The sequence below is a fragment of the Helicoverpa armigera genome, chromosome 24, assembly GCF_030705265.1.
Source record: "Helicoverpa armigera isolate CAAS_96S chromosome 24, ASM3070526v1, whole genome shotgun sequence".
NCBI classification, from domain to species: Eukaryota; Metazoa; Arthropoda; class Insecta; order Lepidoptera; family Noctuidae; genus Helicoverpa; species Helicoverpa armigera.
The window spans coordinates 2,352,999-2,367,810 of record NC_087143.1 but is presented as its reverse complement, the minus strand read 5'-3'; the positions used below and the strand labels follow the sequence as shown (position 1 = coordinate 2,367,810).

Here is a 14,812-nt window from a genome sequence, read left to right as displayed (position 1 = left end):
CATGACTTCGTTTTATTAAATCAGGTTTCGCTTAAAATAAAGTTGGTCTGAACAAATTCTGTGACTGATACAGAAATAATATTTCTACGTTACCTACCTCAGTTAATGGAAGACTTTCATTTACATTGAAAAGGTCAGACTAATTAATATTTAAGTTTGCCGACAAAGTTATTTAAAACGTCGCTTCTGGGTAGCTATGTTACCTTTCAAATGTACCTACATACTAATTAACCTTTGATTTGTACAAAAGTAAAGCAGGTACGACCACTGAAACAAATCAAAAAGTAGATACTCATTTATTTTATACTGTACTGCTATTTCACTTCCACTAAAAGTAGATATCGACTCCCACACGTTTCGTAGAAGTTCAACCACAATCAACCTACAACTGTGTACGTAGTTAAATGGTTCAATTCCAAAAAAGAGTATTAACTAACTAGGTACATTTCAATGATTATTTTTCCGACCCAAATATCGACCAATAGAATTGCACCATTCGACGTCACGTGGTACAACCTACATGGTATTATACTGATAATTTTTTGAATATTTTCTCTGGTAGTTGCTATATATAAAAAACAAAACATGATCCAGTCAAATTAACCACACGTCAAACTGACAGGTTGTGGCCGACATTTGGGACGGAAAAATAATCCCCCGAATACCACACGAGCTTCAAAATTATCTGGCATTTCCCTCAAGGTTCCCTGCAACGAACCTATCGGGAAATACCCGATAATTTTGAAGCTCTTGTGGTATTATAAGTGAAAATTTTCGGTATTCACACAGGCAGTTACATTTAGAAAAGGAAACCATAACAGAACAACAATAAATTGAGGAATTATTTATTTCCTTTAAATTTTATTCCATTCAGATAAGACAGGTAGGTTATTCAATCTTCATTTACAACCTCTTCATAGCATTAGGTCTCGAAAACGCTCCCGCATACAAGCAGGTCCTAGTTTCCGTATCAAATAGAGCAAACATGAACGGTCTGTCAGCAGTAAACTCATGACCAACGGCTGACGCAACACCAGTCGCTGTGTCTGAAGCTAAGTTTGCGATGCCATCGAAAAGACCCTTGCCGGCTGAGGGCGGTGGTTCAACGCCCTCGCTGCCGATCTTGATAGACACCCGCTGGATTAGACCGCCGGGAGTCGCTGGAGGGTTTGATACGAGCCTGGAAAAATATTAGGAGTTTTAGCTGATTTCGATAAAAGAAGTAGTAATAGTATTGATTGAGACTACTGACATTGTCAACAAATGCCTTTAGGTAGACAAAAGTGTTAAGGGACACCGCGGTTTTTAAGATTTTCTGTAGGTATTGGAGGTTCCTAAGTTGTAACAAATGGTAGTTCAGACAAAAGACAGTCAATCCTTCGTCACAGCAGGACGGAAAAATAGGGAAATGCGACCGAAGTAATTTAAGTAAAGTACTCACTTTGTGGCTTCTGGGTTTCTCCAGAACTGGCGAATACCAGTATCTTCTAGCGCAGGCCGCAGATCATACTCTGAGGACAATTGGAACATCGGCACCGCTACATCCAGCGGGAACAAGCTCATTTGCAGCAGCGAGAATATCTCCATGATAGATCCCATGAAGATCGCGATGGCGTTCTTCAGGATTCCGTTCCCAGTGCCCACAGCTATCAGCATGGTATACCGGCCGTTGGTACCCACAGGCAGTTCCAAAACCTTGGCCCCCATGAAAGGAGCATGAGCTAGCCGCACCTTCTTCTTCAAATGCATCATTTGAACAGTCCCAATCTTCTGTCCCAATTCGTTGAAAAACGGCTGACTGCGAATACCAGCTTCAGGGAACGACGTTGTCCAAAGACCATTGAAGTCCAATGAATCCAGAAGAACAGAGTTACCTTTCAGGACAATATTAGACCGAGTTCCTATGAAGTTACGCACTTTTTTGGAAGTAGCTCTGGGATTCCTCTTGATTGGAGCATAGGCGTAGTTCAGAAGTCCAGTGGAACGCATCAGCCGGCCCCAGGATGATAGAACCTTCACGTCTTCATCGAGGATCAGACTTCTCCGCCGTTTGAGAGTCACATCCCGGCCTTCTGGTTCAACGTTTAACGCGATGTCATAGAACTTCTTTCTCCGACACCATTGTAAGGGCATATTGATGGAGCTCAAGATTTGATTCTTGACTGACGCATCGGAGCCTTCAGCTAGAGCGGCTAAAGACAGCCAGACTGAATACGGAGAGAACACGAAGTGGTTATCGCTCCGAGCTGCGATGTTTGTGTACAACTTATTATGGAACGCAGTGACGGATTTTTTGTACTCTTCCATCACATTTTTGGAGCAAGGGTCTTCTGATTTGCCTCCTCCGAATATCCCGGAGAGTATATTCCCGGCTCCGTTGGCTATTTCACTCGGGGCTCGCATGATGCTGCTGAATAGACCCTGGCTATAAGCCCCGTGGGCTATGCACAGGGACAAAATTACGATGGCCAGCCTCATGGTGACTAATACAACGACTAAAGTTAATGGGGAAAATACCAACAATATATACTTTTGAAAAGGGATCATTAAAGTCCGATATTATTAATAGACTTTTGTGGTTCACTTAATGATAATTATCGACAGTCAATTGGTAAAGCCTATCTGGTGTTATAGTGATAACGTATGCTAATGATATTTCAAATTAAGATATTTAATTAATAGGATAAAAATAAAAAGCAATTTCACATAGTAGGTAATTTATTTTACCGCTCATGGTAACACATTCAAATTCATAAATTCATACACAATACATTATTAGGTACAGTTCGTGCAAAATTTAATTTATAATCACAATTTCCGAATGAAATACATCGTTAGCTGCACAAACGTTATGTTAAATATTTATAATTTAAATATATTGCACGTAAAATGCCTCGTTGGCATAGGAATTGCAAACATACGCCGTTGGATTTTTATTTGTAAAACAGGATTAAATATTATTTTGGAATGCATGGTACAGGATACGTTACTCGTTATTTTTCAGTGATGTTCTACAATATACCTGATATTATATACCTAATATAAAGTTATTCAGTGATAATTCTATTGTATATTTAGGTATCAGCTGTGTTTTCTTGTCCGAATTGAAGTAAATAAAACAATAACATAAAATGTTAGGAAAAATATGCAGTTTTTTTCCACAAGACAATACATATTTTTCCTAACATTTTATTTCATGGATTTTTGCAAAGTATGACTCCATGACCAACGAAACTACACGTTTTACTTTAGGGCTTATAATTAAGAAAAGATTATCCATAACGCATTCTTAAAATAACAATTAAGTACGCTTCAAAGTATTAAGCTAGGTAATTAAAACAACAGTAAATTCGTTAAAACTTAATACTAATATCACAATGTTGTGTGACAGAGCTGACACTAGGGGCGAGTGTTTTTCTTGGTGCCTTTTTCTACCAACTACCAAAAAACAGGAGGTTCTTAAAATTGTGGGTGTTTTAAAGATGAGTTATAGAAGAATAGGCCACATTCATTATTTACTGACAACGCATTTTACCTCAAAACAGGGTTTTCTTCACAGTCGGTAGATGATATTGTAATCACTTAGTATCTACTTATGTTGACTGTACATTTAATTTAACTACTTATAAGAAAGTATGCCTAAAACTTGCGGAAAGTCCCATGCATATTAATTACCCTAAAAACACTATATGAATCTTACTTCATACCTACATAAAACCAAACGAAAACAAACTTAAATTATTTGGCTTTACTTGAATTATAAATATTTTTCTAACTATACTATTCCATATCATTTCGTAATACACGCATTACCACTAAAGAAATATTTTATTGCAAGTTTAAAATCGCTCAGCGACTAACAGAAAATAATTATATCTCTATAAATTAATTAAAACACAAATAAATGCAGAAACAGATGAAACTGTAACACTTAAGTCCATTAAATTATATCTATTTACAAAAACACTTGGAATACAATATTTTTTTTCTATACGTACACTAAAGAACAAAAAATAAGAAATAGCACTTACTCCAATACAAATAAGGACTAAAATCTATAAAATTGAGCATAAACACAACATAACCTAGTTTCTAGTTGGCCAGTTCTAAATTGGGACGTCACAACCTCTTTAGAAGACATGTCGTGACCTCTTCAAGTAAACCTCAAAACTCTTTGGAACTAGCCTACTTGGTATTGACATGACCTAAACTACTTTTTAAAACTACTTTTTTGACTTATGGTAGATTTTTATTATGCTTTGTAACTTAAAAAAAAATTATATATCCAACAACTTAAGAATATTTCATAATATTGAACTGAAATATAACAAATACTGATAAATATACCAGACCCTTCTGAACTATCTGAAAATACAAATTAAGCACTTATACTTTTTTATCTTGTCTTAAAAATTAAAATATCTTGACACACTTTATACAAGAATTTTGGGACAAAATTTAGTTATGCAAAAACAAAATATTATACAAATTGTATCTTACCCAATAGTTTCTTTGTAAAATAAAAATTATTTTTAGTCTATCCCCTTGAATATTCGTGTCAAAGTCACAAAAATGTGTCACTGTCATTTACAATTTAATTCAAGAACAAATAAATGTGAATACCTAAGTCCAATTTATCTTACGTCAGAACATATAGTTGTCACTTTTGTTGCTCAAATAAATTATATTACACATTTTAGGCCTATGTTCACCAACCAGATACACGTTAGTTATCGTAAGGCCCGGTATCCACCAAAGCGGAGAGGAGAGGAGACGAGTTTGAATAAACCAATCCAATTTCGTTATTTCCACATCTCTTCTCCGCTTAGCTTAGGTGGAAATGGTTCAACCGGAGAGGAGAGGAGATGACTCATTTTTCTATAGAATTTTGTGCAGCGAGCGAGCAAGCGGCGCGGCAGAGCGGAGAAGTGTCTAATCGGGCACATTGATGTTAACATCGAAGCAAAAGTATCGTTGTACGATAAACACACAGTTCACATCTCCTCTCCGCAACGCAATGTTACAATGAATTTTTACGTTTAATTTAGAGTTGTTTTAAGAAAAACGTAGGTTTATGTTGTAGGTGAATACGGGCCTTTATTTGTAGGTACCCATGACATTGTAATCTATTAATGAATACTTTAGCTTTTCTAACTCTATTTAATACTTAAATTACATATTGCTGTGATTTAATTTTATCACCATATAAATGTCGACACGGCACGGTGAGGCACGGTGGACTTGCGCAAGACGGCTGGCAGGAGCTGGATGCGAGAAGCCGAAAATCGATCTCAGTGGCGTGCACTTGGAGAGGCCTATGTCCAGCAGTGGACTGCGATAGGCTGATGATGAGGATGATGATGATGATAAATGTCGCATACACTTTTGTAACCATCACCAATTATTTTTGAACATTACCCATACTGTTTGTCATTCGAAACTCAACTTTATCTTCGAGCACATAGAGATATATTACATTTTTTAAGTTTATTCTTGTGTGATGGCATCTTTTTAAAGCGGGTACAGAGTATACATGATGACATCTGAAATGCAAAAGAAGACGGTATTAAAATAAAATGTATTATACTATCACATGGCGTCTAAAATTTAAAGTCGTCTGCTATAGGCTATAGGACAAACTTAAGATTTTTTTTTGAACTTAACTTTAGAATTCATAATATTAGGTTGTAAGGATATATATTGTATTTAAATAAATTAAAATATTCCTTACCTACACCTGGAACCGTTACTTCAAAGGTTTCGTAATACGTTACATTTCTTATAAACTCTCCCGAAAACACATCCTGAAACACAAAATATATTTATTAACACATAAAAATAATAGATTGCTTATAATGTATAACAAGCCCCTCCGAGTTTCGGATGGCACGTTAAACTGCAGGTATCATTTGAACATCCTTGGCAGTTTTTCAGAAGCCTATATAGCCTGTCACAACCAGTCTTAGCCTAGGTAACTGGGTTGAGGAGGTCAGATAGGCAGTCGCTTCTTGTAGAACACCGATACTCAGCTGCATGCGGTTAGACTCCAATATAGTTGAGAAAAGGCTAGGCAGATGATGAAAAACTAAGTTTCATATAATAAATGTTCATTGTTATTGTATCAATATTATATTCTTTCATCAATGCAATCCAATCTGTAGGCAATCAAATAGTTCATCAGTGGTTATTTCTCAAGGGTTCGAGATATCTTTCATATTGTACGCCGTGCCACTGGGTTTATTACAAAAGGCTAGACTAGATAATAGACTTAGATATTATAGTGTACTTATTTTTCTAGTTTTAGCTTAGTTTACTTAGCATTTGTTACAAATACGTGAACTAAACAGTGTTTTTTGTATTTTATCTGAGACGATCTCTACGATAAAATATGAGTATGTAATTTTTCGTTCAGAGTTTTTTATTTTTATTTGCATATAAATTGACTCAAGAAATTACCCCGTCGACAAAATATCTTCAATCGCATTTAAAGTAATATATAGAAATTACCTGAAATATTTTCTTTTTATTATACTCTTACTCTATTAGTTAAATGAATACCGGTCAAACTCGATAGCTTGTTCACTAGTTTTTATCGATATAATTAATAACGTAAATAAATAACAAACTGTCGGTCTCTATATAAAAGCAGTGTAAAGTTGAGCATCGCACTCATTAGAGTAATGAAGCGATGCGGTGCACCTCTACACTACACTCGAGGCGATACTTTTAACTAAACTACTTTTAATACGATAAAATGCTGAGTTAGTTAATCGATAAACTAATCGATAAGGCTAAGGTTATTGACTATTTTTAAAAAATATGAATGCCAATGAAAAATAACTTAAAATCGATAAACCATTTGGTTGGACTACGTATTGATATAACTTTATGTAACAGATTAACTATCGCTTGAATTAAACCAAAACGTGCTTTATCGATATAATGTCTTATATAAAATGTGCAGCGTAGCACCTAAACTCGAGTCTAATCGATACTCATTCTAACTTTTAATACGATAAAATTTTACATTAGTATTAAACTACCAATTTTCATTTTTAAGTATTTTAAACAAATATTTAAATTCCCAGACAAAATGTTAAAACCTTTCAACTATGCATTTGCTTTAATCGATTAATAAATCATTCGAATGTTTACCGATACAGCAGGTGTGTAAAATATACCATTCCCTTCATTCATTAGTGTAATGAAGCGAGCAATGTGGAGCTCCGCTCGTCTAATCGATACTCGAACTTTTAATTCGATAAAATCCTACTTGAGTATGAAAAAACTATTTTTTTATTAATAACCATGAAAGTGTACTAAAGAAATACTTCACTTCCTAGACCAAATATTAGGAACAATGCATTTTTCTTATCGATTTCAAATCGATTAATAAATCATTCGTATGTTTATCGATACAGCAGGTGTGTAAAATATACCATTCGCTTCATTCATTAGTGTAATGAAGCGAGCAACGTGGAGCTCCGCTCGTCTAATCGATACTCGAACTTTTAATTCGATAAAATCCTACTTGAGTATGAAAAAACTATTTTTTTATTAATAACCATGAAAGTGTACTAAAGAAATACTTCACTTCCTAGACCAAATATTAGGAACAATGCATTTTTCTTATCGATTTCAAATCGATTAATAAATCATTCGTATGTTTATCGATACAGCAGGTGTGTGAAATATACCACTCGTTTCATTCATTAGTGTAATGAAGCGAGCAACGCTGCACGTCTGCCCGCCTCTAATCGATACTCCAACTAACCAACTTTTAATAGGTTTCACCATTATTTTACTCGTGTGGTAAATGTGTTTGATATTTTTTTCTCATCTTCTGGTAAATGTGTTTGGTACTTTTTTGATTTACGAATTGAGAAGAAAATTGGCAAAGGCTTTTTTACATCTTGACGACCTCTGTGGCGCAATGGTCACCAAGCCGGACTGCCGATTCAGAGGTCCCGGGTTCGATTCCCGGTTCGGTCGACATTTGTGTGATGAGCATACTTGTGGGTCGTGGTCTGGGTGTTACAATATGTATATGTGTAGCTATATGTAGTTTATCAGTTGTGTTAGCACCCATAACACAAGTTAATTAATAAATTACCATGGGGCTAACCAACCGTGTGTGAAAAGGTGTCCCGACATTATTTATTTATTTATTATTATTATTTATCTAGGTAGGTAAGGTACATATTTTACATACACCAAAAATATGGGATTTTAAAAGTTTCAACGATGCAAAAAAGTACATTAAAAACATAGGTAAAATATCGAATAAAAAAAAAACTTATCATATCACGGGGCGCTTTTGCGCTCAAAACTCAATTTATATATTATACCCATATCCTAGATAACATACCGTCATCTGGATAGTCTTTTCACAACTATGTTGGGGTCGGCTTGATGAAAGTTGGCATAAACCTTCCTTCTAGAATGAAATAAAAACATGAAAACTCACCAGCACAGTATATCCATCCGTATTATTCAAATGATAAGTGCTTAGTGTGATAGACACTTCACTCTCATCTATATCCAAATTGACAAACGCAAAAGTGTAGGACGGAAACTGATCTCCTTTCTTCGGTAAATGAGGCTTCACCCATACGAAACCGTTCCATAGGTCTGGTAACTGAAAATAATATAAATTATTATTAGATTTTGTAAGTTTTAAGTGTAAGATCGCATTCTGTATACTAATATCATAAAGATGAAATATTGTTTGAGTATAAAGGCTCCGAAACTACTGAATTAATAGGAAAATTTCTCTCACTGTTGGGAAGCTACACTCTTCCCGAATAACGTGACGGGAAACGGCTATTATTGAAATCAAGCACTTGAATATGTTTTAACTGATTTAAGTAAATACTTCTAAAATGTGCATGAGACCAATCATAGGACAGAGTTTTAAAGTTATATTATGTAGTTGTTTTGTTTCTATATACTGTATATATACTAACATACTCTATAGGTACTATAATATAATAAAGAGGAAGCATATTTTTTGTTTTTTTTTTTTTACCTTAAAGGCTCCGAAAGTAATTAACTAATTAGAAAAATTCTTTCACTATTGGGAAGCTAGAATCCCTGAGTATCATATTTTAAGTCAAGGCTTTTACCTAACTTAAGACAAAACAACGATATATTTCCTAACTATAAATAATTTATAACTATTAAATACCTAAGTCCTGGCAACACTCCAAAGCTACCATACGTATTTGAAACTGGCAACATTTAAATAAATCTATTTGCACCGTGCATCAGGTGCAATTGTGTTAAATACAATTTATTTGTTGTCCGCGCCCACTAACTGAGATTTATTTATCGACTGTATTTTATCTAAAACTAGGATTAATGCCGGATATAATTGTAGAGGATACTGTTAAATATATTGTTTTGGGATTAGTGTTTACGCTAGTTGTGGTTTTATGTATGAATACTAAGCTGATTATTATAAATAGGAATTTGAGATTTACTTGAGTAGGGCTTATGCCAATATAAAATCTCTACTAAGCAAAGTAATAGATAGGATAGGTTATTGAAGAATACAGAAATATCGATAAACAATGTATATATACAAATATAGTATCTGGTTTGGTAATATCAACATAAATTTTAAATAATGGAAATATGGCCACTGTCGATAAACTGGGGGGCTTTAGCAAGGGGTAATTATTAGGTTGCCCGGCTAACTCAGTTAAAGAGGTCAAATAGGCAGTTGCTTTTTGTAAAGCTGACCCCAACATAGTTGGGAAAAAGGGCTAGGCAGATAATAACTATATTGTTTCCTTACCTTATAAGGTTGCGCCATAATACCCATAGGATCTTGAGCCACGGCAATAATATCCAAGTTCTGTAGTAACTTCTTCTCATATGGGGTGATTTTCTTCATGTCACAACTTAGTAAGATTGGGGCTGATAACATTGCTAGCACTGCTAAGTGCACCCGGCTTTGGCTGTGTGTTAGGACTCCAGTGCCGAATATTAACTGAAATGTATACAGGAAAATTGTTAGACTAATATTAGAAATACTAATTAACTGTGTCGCGCTAAATATGCCTAAACCATTGCACCGATTTTAATGAAGTTTTGACTGAAGTTTTGGTGCAGGAATTCATTCCTAGGGACAAGATTGGAACCACAGGGAAGAGCTTGTATTGTACCTATTGGGATAAATTAATTTAGAGGAAGATTTCTCTGTGTATTTACTCACAGGTTATTTAAGGTTAAGGGGATTTATACATTTTATTTTTTTTTTAATTTGGAGACCAATGCAACTTCAATTTTCCCCGACGGTTTTCATAAAACAACTGCTTATCATAAATATTCACTTACAATTTTCAATGTACTTAATCAGTTATTTTAGAAAAACTTTTCTATTGTTAGTGAAATCAAAATAGGCCTTGTGGTACAAACGTACCATATCCGGGTCGTTCCAGTGTCCCGGACCGTGGTGTGGCGCTAATTCCTTGTACCGCGACCTGTAGTGTTGGATAATGCCTAAGATGGCGTCCCAGGAAGTCTGCACGTCATGGTAGTTTCGCCACATGTTGCAGTATTTTGATATTTCCGTGTAGTTCGGCTGTAATATGTGAAAGAAACTTTAAGTGGGAGAACATAACAAACTCATAGATTTTACCATATGGCACTCTGTCTAATTGAGTTTGGGAGTACTAGTATTCACACTTTTTTCTAGAGAAATGTACATTAGGTATTAAATTTTGTAATGCTTAAGAGTTTGTTTACTTGAAAGAGCTCATTTCAGGAATTAGTGGTCCAATTTGAAACAATATTTCAGTTTTAAATAGCCTATGTGCCGAAGGAGACTATAGGCTGCTGTAGGTACATAACATGTATTTGCGCATGCACCGAAAAAAACTCCAACATCAAGTGACTCATTTCAAAATAACTTTCAAGAATAAAAATCTACATTACTCCTGATTATATATTATCTTGGTGAAACTCAGTACCTACGAAACCTAGTCGATCCAGATATATCAAGCAAGAGTGCTAAACATTTAAAAATAACGCCTATGAAAATACTAATTACCAATCTTGCATAAAATTCCGATTTAACGACTTCATACATATTGTTCATAGATTTTAAAACGTAAATAATCAAGTACTAATAATATCGTAAAATATACACTAAAATAATTTTATTTAACCCAAGACTAGTTTATCTCATTATTTGATAAGGTATTTCGTCCATTACTCTTACACGATAACACCTGATAGGCTGAGGTAATCAATGGATTACCTGTTTACTTAGCTGTCGAAATATTTAACGTTTAATATGGAACACTTAATGCTTATCAATATTCATGTTTTCCTGTTGACTGTAGAAATTCCTTACTAAACAAATGCGAATGTAACTCTGTATGTATGTATGGCTTTTACGACAAAACTGCCGAACTGATTGTTATGCACTTTGGGGCACAGATAGTTCGCAGCCTGAGTAAGGACATAGGCTACTTTTTATCCGGGTGCGAGAAGTTGTTCCCTTGGTACGCGGGTTGAAACCACGGTAACAGCTAGTACATAACGAAGTAGTTTCGTAGAAGGACAATTTTATGTATTTTCTATTATTCTCATATATGTATTTATTCCATAAAAAAATATAGAAAGTGTTAAAAAGTGTAACAAATATCGTACCTTATTATTATGAATGTATTCGATGTAATACGGCCAACTACAAGAGTAGACCATAGGTCTGCCAGTCCTATTTAAAGCGAGGCCCAGATCTATGTATCCTGAAAATATAGAATTAAATCATGAACATAAAGAAACAACCACGCGGATGGATCACAAGGTTAAGAAACGCTTAGTGCGGTTCCATGAATTGGTAATCATCTTGTCATGACGAGTTCTCTGTATTTTGGAAGGCACATTTAATTGGTGGGTCCCGGCTGTCATTTGAACATCTTTGACAGTCGTTACGGGTAGTCAGAAGCCAGTGACAACCAGTCTTACAAAGGGGTATCGGGTTGCCGGGATAACCGGGTAGAGGAGGTCAGATAGGTAGCTGCTTCGTGTAAAACACTGGCACTGCTCTACACATGAATAAAGTTCATCTACACATAGAAGTTGACCCTGAAAACATATTACGCATACTAATGAATAATGATTAACTTTTTTTGATAGCTCAGGTGGTTAATAAATCAATAAATAATATATTCAGATTTTTCTGCCTTATACCTGATGTTAACATAGGTAAAATATCAAAAACCATTTTACAGTAATTACTAATTTAGTATTTGAATTTTCCACACCTGGTCGTGACAACCAACCAATTCAATAATTCATATTAATAGTTACTCTAGTTATCTATTTCATAGTAATTTGTTAATAAGAACTATACTCACCCACATTAAGATAATCTTCAGTAACAAAGCATCCATCTACTTTAAGGTAATCTACGCCCCATTCGGCAAAAGTCTGGGCATCTATGTCCAAATGGCTGTAAGACCCCGGGTATCTCATACACGTCACATTAGCTATGTTAGTGTAAATGCCGAATTTCAAACCTTTTGAATGGATCTGGAAATTGGTGATTAAAATTTTTTATAAAGCTGAAGAATTTGTTTGTTTGAGTGTTTGCATGAATCTTAGGTATTCTACTTCTTCCTGCTGTACCTGACCAAATTATTCAGTGTTACAAATATTGATGTATTGATGTCTGTATGTCATTTCAAGTTTATCTTTTAAAAGTTAAATTAATGTGCTGTAGAAAGATATTCAGATATTTGTAAACAACATTTCTTTGATGATGTTAAAGGAAGTTACAAGTGTAAATAAGTGATACCACTCATTTTGCCATTGTAATAATTTCAGTAGCAAAATATAGACTCTATTTCATTGAACTAGTCAAAATATTAAGCAAAGACCACTCGGGTTACTTATTGAATAGTAATCTTTACATAGCCAAGTGCATTTAATAGGCTTTGAAGATGTAAGGTTTGCCATCAACGCACCAAGAAGTTGCAGTTAGCCACAGCGAAAACCACAAATATTTTATCAAGACTAAGACCTTTTTACTCATTAATTAGCACATATGCCCTAAAAAAAAGGTTTTACTCACATAGTCAGCTAAAAACTTCATTCCTCGAGGAAATCTCCTTTTATCTGGCACCAGTCTGCCATTCTCATCCCGGTGCCTTTCTGACCAGCAGTCATCAATGATAATGTACTCATACCCTGCCTCTTGGTAGCCTTCATTGTAGAAACTATCAGCTACTGACAGAATTAATTTTTCACTGAGAAAATATCAAAATTAAATTGAGCATAGAGAATATTAATAATTTTACTTACTTTACAGTTTACAGTGTTCTGAGATAAGACTGTTTTAAAACGATTTTTTTTCAGTCAAGAGAAATACGCGAAGATAAAGGAATATAACAATTTATTACAAAAAAAGGCCTGAACGCACAAACACGTACGCAAAATAGATCCCAGATTATTGCCGTTTCATGAGAAAACAAATGTTCGAAATTTAAAAGGAATGCTTACTTGAGACATTTATCCTCATCCTCCTCGCATTTGGTGCTGCACATGTAATATCCCCACGACATCCACCCCATGGGAGGGGTGAGGGCCATACCATTCTCCAACAAATCCACTTTATCCAATGAAAACGCGAAAAACAATATGAACAACACACATCGAAAGTAAAACATGTTACACGAACTGCCTTTTATCATTCTCCGAGTTGGACGCGATTATTTATCGTGTACACACTGTTTTAATAATACATTTAACACATTCCCAACATTTAAAACTGCCACACCGGCTTTGAAGAACAACAAAATATAAATGACATGACAGCAGTTTGATTATTTTGGTGTTGTTTACATTATTTTGACAGTGACAATTAGTTAATGAATGGCGGGAAATTTGAAAAGGTACCGTAGCTTTTTTTGACCATGATGGAAACAACTATGTGATAATTATGTATTTTTATAAATGACTTAAAAACCATAAAAGAAATTTAAAATTATTATATAATTGAATCCATGGCCATAACAAATGTAAATAATTAATTTGGAATAACGTCATCTTTTAGAGAGTAGCAGTCATAGACATAATGTAGCAGTAGTCAAAAGTTTAACATGAAAATAAAAAAAATAAACGTTATTCACCTGTTTTTTTAAATATTGATTGTATTTGTGTGGTTCTTTTTTATTTGGCTAGTTAAGAACAGAAGTGATCCAAGTAACATTTTTGACAAAATGGAGCTAAGTCGATTTTTGGGACTTTTGAGTATGAAGTGAGGTTGTGCAAAAGTAATCCAAGTGCTATTCAGTACTTTTTCAAACAAACTCAAACAAATGTTACGTTTCTGTATTTCAACAAATATTGCTATTTTCTACAATTATATCAATATTTTTATCAAAATTGCATTTACTAAAGAAAAACAACTATGAAAGTTTGAGTTATGTTTATATCTATCAAATAACAAACATATTTTAAATCATGTGCTCAACATAATTATGATATTCATAAAAACGCATTTCTATGAATATCTCAACTTTAAAAAAATGCTACTTGGATTACTTCTGTTCTTACCTAGCCATTTATATTCGTGCTAAAGATCCCTTAGAACAAACTTAATCATAATTTATAAACAAGAAAAATATTAATTATTTATTGAAAAAGATACGCAAAAGGAAAAATGGTAAGTCCGTAGGTATTTAGTATTGAAGCAGGTGTCTTATTTACATTTTCGATCGAACTGTACGTTTTGGCGATGATAAGTAATCCAATCGAAAACTTTAAATGGGAATTGCAAAATTCCGAAGTCTGGAGT

General features: G+C 34.3%; 3 protein-coding genes across 3 annotated transcripts in view; 1 reads left to right on the top strand and 2 right to left on the bottom strand.

The window, feature by feature from the left end:
- Positions 1-14,812, top strand: part of LOC110378055 (pikachurin) — a 166,258-nt gene that overhangs the window by 83,175 nt on the left and 68,271 nt on the right. The window lies entirely within an intron of this gene.
- Positions 900-2,506, bottom strand: LOC110378054 (serpin B5). The gene is made up of 2 exons (XM_021337137.3): positions 1,442-2,506; positions 900-1,180 (listed from the first exon to the last, which is right to left on the bottom strand). Exons 1-2 carry the CDS (start codon positions 2,476-2,478, stop codon positions 904-906), a joined length of 1,314 nt encoding a protein of 437 aa, XP_021192812.3. The 5' UTR covers positions 2,479-2,506; the 3' UTR covers positions 900-903.
- Positions 2,701-13,837, bottom strand: LOC110378034 (alpha-N-acetylgalactosaminidase). The gene is made up of 9 exons (XM_064041251.1): positions 13,516-13,837; positions 13,088-13,262; positions 12,372-12,546; positions 11,662-11,759; positions 10,427-10,588; positions 9,800-9,994; positions 8,468-8,638; positions 5,732-5,804; positions 2,701-5,543 (listed from the first exon to the last, which is right to left on the bottom strand). The coding sequence occupies exons 1-9, from the start codon at positions 13,704-13,706 to the stop codon at positions 5,512-5,514; spliced, it is 1,272 nt and encodes a 423-aa protein (XP_063897321.1). The 5' UTR covers positions 13,707-13,837; the 3' UTR covers positions 2,701-5,511.